Source organism: Alligator sinensis, unplaced genomic scaffold (assembly GCF_000455745.1).
Source record: "Alligator sinensis unplaced genomic scaffold, ASM45574v1 scaffold12_1, whole genome shotgun sequence".
NCBI lineage: Eukaryota > Metazoa > Chordata > Crocodylia > Alligatoridae > Alligator > Alligator sinensis.
The window spans coordinates 285,487-291,109 of record NW_005841973.1 but is presented as its reverse complement, the minus strand read 5'-3'; the positions used below and the strand labels follow the sequence as shown (position 1 = coordinate 291,109).

Sequence of the window (5,623 nt, the reverse complement as noted above, 5' to 3'; positions counted from 1 at the left end):
GGGGGCTGGACTCGATGGTCTTCCGAGGTCCCTTAATGTCTGTGAAATCTATGAGGTCTGCAGAACTGAGCAGTGCCTGGGTGACTACAACCACGCTGGGAGCAGCCCTGCCAAAAAGCTGTATGCGCTGGCCAGGGCTAGAGCAGGCACGAGTGGGAGCAGCCAGGGCTCGAGCCCAAGGGGGAGGCAGCCCTGGGCCAGATGTGGCAGGGGAGACCATACCTGCGCCACACCGGTGTGCCCAGGCAAGCTTTGCTGCCCGCACCCCCAGCCGACTCCCAGGACCTAGCACAGGTAGCCTCCCCCACACAACACACAATACTGTATACTCTTGCAACACTTTATTTTGAGCTATTATGCAATCGCCTCTATAGACACTAGTCAAACGTACACAAATCAGAACAAAACTATATTTTGAAATAATATTGAAATGCGTTGTGGCCGACGTTTGATATTTTTTTAATTTTAGTATATGATTTGGTTTTTAATCTATAATTTGTTGAAATTGTTTCTTCTGAAGGATTTTGTGTGTGTGGCCCGCGACAGCTCACCAAAACTCGTTAAGTGGCCCGCCAGCTAAAATGTCTGCCCACCCCTGTTCTAACATGTTTCCTCTTTGTAGCAAGAGCTAGGCACAGATTTGAGGAAGCTGAAGATGCCTGTCTAATGCGTCCTTGAGGTTAGCAGCGCAAGGCGGGGGAAGCGCATGGTTCACAGCACTGGCTTTGTGCTGTAGCTAATCGCCATCTGACTCCTCGTGACAGGCTCAGTTGGCCCCTTGCACAGGCTGCCAGCACTGAGCTGCTGTCCAGATTTCCCATCGCTGCCCTGCCTCTGGAGCAGTTCTGTCTACAGAAGTAGCAGGGGAGCGTTCATATGGACGGGGCCCAGGTGGCAGCTGGCATTTTAAACCCGTGCCCTGAGCCTGCAGGAAACCTTTCCCGGCTGAAAGATTTGAGTGCTTGATTTCTTGCTTGGTTCCCTTTCTCCTAAATACCCAGTTGAACCCTGGAAACCAGTAACAGCTCTGGATGCCTTCTATTATTCCTCTCATGCTCATTGTCCTCCCTTCGCTTTGGAGCTGCTTCTCTCCCTCTCTACTGTCTACCCTTGCTTTCAGCAGCAGTTTGCCTTCCTTGAGGCAGCTCGTCTGTCCATTTGGCCAGCACTCATTCTGCGGGCCCCTTTATGTGAGAGAGACTCCCAGACAGGGTGGATAAAAACAAATTTTTTATTTAAATCAATTTTTTGTTTTAATTTGATCGTATTTTTTTGTTAAGATGCTTTTTTTTAAAAAAAAACCCTATATAAAAACAGTTTTAATTTAAAACAGGTTAAAGCTCAAAGATGTCATCATGGAATTAGGGATTATAACTTCTAATTATATACTATTTGAGACAATATATGCATGTAGCCTTTTTAGAAAATGTTTATAAATAGGTCACAACAGGCTATATTAGGGGCCCAATCTTATGGGATTCCCAGAGACTCCTTTATAGATTAGTAAAGATTGAAGCAAACCACTCTACCCAGTGGGACTTGGTGCTCAGTCTAGAAGGTCCCATTAAGCCATCTCTGTGATGCTTAGTTTCAGTTCGTAAACTGTGGATTTGTGTCTCCAGAGATAACATCCTTGTTAACAGCAGTACAATATATGGAGATGAGAGAGAACAGACCTGATAACCTACCCTTCAGCCCTCTTGTCTGTCTGAAAGTTTGTGCGCACAGAGTCAAGCCCTTACTTCTCTCTAAAAGTACAAAGTTTCAAGAAGTTAAATGGATAAAGGATATCAAACATCAAGAAGGCACTTTTTGTAGAAAACAGCGATTAAATCAAGGCTTCCTGACCAGTGATTTTTGAATCGTGTTTTAAATCAAATCCACCCTGCTCCCGGATCCACATCTCTTCCCAGTACCCCAGCCTGACACTAATTTCTCAATATTTTGTCTGTGAAGCTGGGATGGCTTCCAGCTTGTATTTTGAGAACTGCTTGGGTTCTGATTAGCGCTTCTTCATTTGAAACACAAGCTGATTGAATTAATAGCTTCAGAGATACAGAGCTATAAAAAAAAAAAAAAAAAGAGGAGGGGTTTTCTGCTTTAAATCCAGTCAGTTAAAAAAAAAAAAAAAAAGGGGCGGGGGGGCGGGTAGGGGTTGACAAGCTTAGACCTGTTACCAACTGAAAGAACAGTCACATTTTTCTGAATCCAAGACAGTCGTTTTAGGAGTTCCTTGTAGCAGTGAAGCTGTCAACCATATCCCATCACTGCGATGCAACAGGTCATCAGATTGCAAAATAACGTTGATGATTGACTTTGGAATGGCCTTGTGGTCTGAGCTGCTGAATTCTGGACTTGCAGACAGATGTCCAACACTCAGTCACTCCTTACAAACCAGGTGGGAAATGCACCCTGACACTAGCTAACTTACTTACTGTAGTGTTATAGGCTTTGTTTTAAAACAAAATGTATCCTAATAGATGGAAACCACTCATTCTTCATCTGCCCTTTTTTCAGTACCTGGGAGTTCTGACCTCAGTAACTTATGATCCATGGCTACAGTGATAATATGCCGAAGACTTCCAAGAGGAGTCAGCAGGGCTGCGACATTTTCAACTGTATCCAGGAGCGGGGCCAAGAGGACAATTCCCAGGAGAAAGTCAGAGGAGGATGGGAACCCTCAGGTGACTGACACTAAAGCAGAGGTGAGACTCAGGCTGCAGAATCCTGTGGAGTACAGAATATTTTATAATCCATCAGCCTACACGGCCACCAAAACCATATCATATCAGAATGCAGCTGGAAGCAATGCAGATGGTGATGAAAGGCCCTCTGCTAGCAAATTCTCCAGCATTGTCACCAAGCAAGTCCAAAATACCTACAGCATCACCTGGCACCCAAGTCTGAGCACAAAAAACACTACGCTGCATCTGGAATTCAGCAAACCCTTCTCCACACAAGCCAGCCCAAAACAGCCAGTTAAACCCAAGCCCAAAAGAGATGAAATGCCTGATGTTGAGGTGGAGGCTTATAACAGTGAGGTGGAGGCTTATAACAGTAAGGTGGATAACCGGGCCTTTCAGAAAGAAAGGCCTGAATACAGCTGTCTGTGTTATGACAACTCCACACCCGTGGAGCCCCTACCCCTAGAAGAAAGAGACTTGATCTTACACAGTATAAGTACACTTAAAAGTGAGCTGGTCCCAGGAACTATTGTGGAGTATTTTTGCAAGCTGAGCTGTCTTCCGGTGGAGCAGCATGCTCCCCTGAAGTCCCACATCCAGTTCACGATGCTGTGTCACTACTCGGTTAAAAAGATCCAGATGTTCAGCACATTGGAACTCATCGCTATTTTAAAGGCACTTGTCCGCTTAACTGTTGATTTCAACCACGTCATGATGAGTGCATACGAGAGGGAATTCTGCTATCGGGCATGGACCATGAGCCTGGAGCAGCTGCTGCTGGTGGCAGACTTCTGGCGCTACTTGCAATGTAACGTGCCTCACTACTTGCGCGTCGTCTTGAGTTTCATGAGCATGCACTGGGGAAGCCTCACCTTGCCCCAGCTGGTGCAGCTGATGTACATCATAGGAGAACACCGGAAGGCGCCCCCAGGCTTAATGCAGAAGCTGGAGACCTTGGTGTTGGTGAACTTGGATTCCTTCACCTTGGAAGAAGTTGGGACTGTTTGCTTGGGGGCCTTCAAGGCACGCCACTGCTTCTCGGAGCAGGTCATGCAGGGAATCGGAGACAAGATCTCGCCCCGGCTGGAAGACATGGGCAACTTTGCTTTGGTGGGCGTGCTGAAGATGTTCCGTTATAGTCACGTCGATCACGTGAACTTCATGAAGCGACTCGCGGTGGTGGTTCCACCTCGGATTCATAGTATAGGCATCCAGGGTGTTATGCACATAAGTCTCTTCTGCGCAGCCCTGCGTTACCTCAGCAAAAGGATTATGAATGCTGTCGCCTCTTCAGTGCCTTCCAGGGTGACATACTGCCGATACAAGGATGTTGCCAAGTTCTTGTGGTCGTTTGGAACCCTAAATTATGAGCCACCCAACACGGAGATTTTTTACAACAGCCTTATAGAGCAGGTGCGCAGGCAGTTGCATCAGTCCAGGAAGTTCCCTGAGCATTTTCTCACATGTTTGCTGGCTCTGGCATTCACTGAGCGCTACCCATATGACCTGATTAACTATGCCCTGAGCAATGAGTTTATCCAGTTAACCAATGAAGCTAAATTTGACCTGAGAAAGGATCTGTTCACTCTTGATGGCAGCGTAGAAATTGAGTGCCCAGATTACAAAGGCAATCGCCTTATGCCCCAGCTTCGGCAAGAAGCTACCAAGATCCTGTTGAGTTTTGCAGAGCGAAAAATCTACATAAAGCCAGAAGTCCAGGAGGCGCTTGCTGTGCTAGAGGACATCCTAGGTGGGCCCGAGTACGTCAAAAACCATATGATCTTACCTCACACCAGAACAAACGATCTAGAAGTTCATTTGGACCAAGACCGAATGCCAGTACCTTTTAACTTCAAAAGTTCCCCGGCAGATAAACAAGTGGTTAAAGATGAGCAGAAGCACATCGGAAAGAGTCACTCAGATGATTTAATGAATCGGCTCTTAAACTGGAAATCTAGTGACAGGTCTTCCAAGATTGATGATAAAACTGAGGTGCAGACTCATGGGCAGAAGAGGGCAAGAGATGAGCGAGCCCCATCCCCTGGGGATGATTTTGCATTTCCAGATGGGGTTCCTCTGACTGACTCCTTCGTAAAGGTTTTGACCAAGTCAGCGACCTCCCCTGAACATCCTCCCTCACCACCAAGGCCGCAGCCTGCAAGCATGAAGCTCGCCATCCAAATAGTATCCAGGAATCACTATTGCTACAAAACGACGCAGTTGCTGGGGATGCACAGCATGAAGAGGCGGCAGCTGCAGCGGCTGGGCTACGTGGTGGTGGAGCTGCAGTACTGGGAGTGGTTCCGTTTGCTGCAAGAGACCTGGGCGAAGAAGGTGAATTACCTGCGCCACAAAGTGTTTGACTCAATTCCCCAAAAATAGACAGTTAAAAAGAAGCCATTTGACAAGACTGATACCTAAATCTAGCACTGCAGAGGAGCCTGCCTGGCTCTCCAGAGGGGAAAGTAGCTGGGCAGATCCTTCCCTCTTGTTTCTGATCCTTGTTTTACTCCTCCAGTGGTTTATCAAGCTTTGCTGGCTGCTTTACATAGTCCGGGCTGGTTTGACAGCCACCTTAGGAGCCTCATCAACAGCTGTATACGCCGTGCTCTTCTCCTCTTGTAAATGTACCCCAACACGACTCTGTTTATAAATAAAAGCCCTGACAACATAAGATTTTCACAGCTCCATTTTCCTTGGAGTGAGAGATGGTGCATTTGTTTGCCAGCTCACTTCAGGATGGTTGTCATGCTCTTTTGGTACAGTGAAGTCAGTCGGGGAGACTCCTAAACGATGCGCACGGTCCCTGCTACAGACTTCTTGCATGTAGTGCAGCTGTACCAGCCAATTCCAGTGCAGCTGGGCCGGATGTCAGGTCATACTCCCCCATACCTTGGCTTGTTTTCAGGTCCACTGCTTTGCAGGGCACAGGGAGGGAC

At 47.2% G+C, this 5,623-nt stretch overlaps 1 protein-coding gene across 1 annotated transcript; it reads left to right on the top strand.

The window, feature by feature from the left end:
• Positions 1-2,165: 2,165 nt before the first annotated feature.
• FASTKD5 (FAST kinase domains 5) lies at positions 2,166-5,358 on the top strand. Its single transcript, XM_006020908.3, has 2 exons — positions 2,166-2,398; positions 2,518-5,358. Exon 2 carries the CDS (start codon positions 2,553-2,555, stop codon positions 5,064-5,066), a length of 2,514 nt encoding a protein of 837 aa, XP_006020970.1. The 5' UTR covers positions 2,166-2,398; positions 2,518-2,552; the 3' UTR covers positions 5,067-5,358.
• The last annotated feature ends 265 nt before the right edge of the window (positions 5,359-5,623 follow it).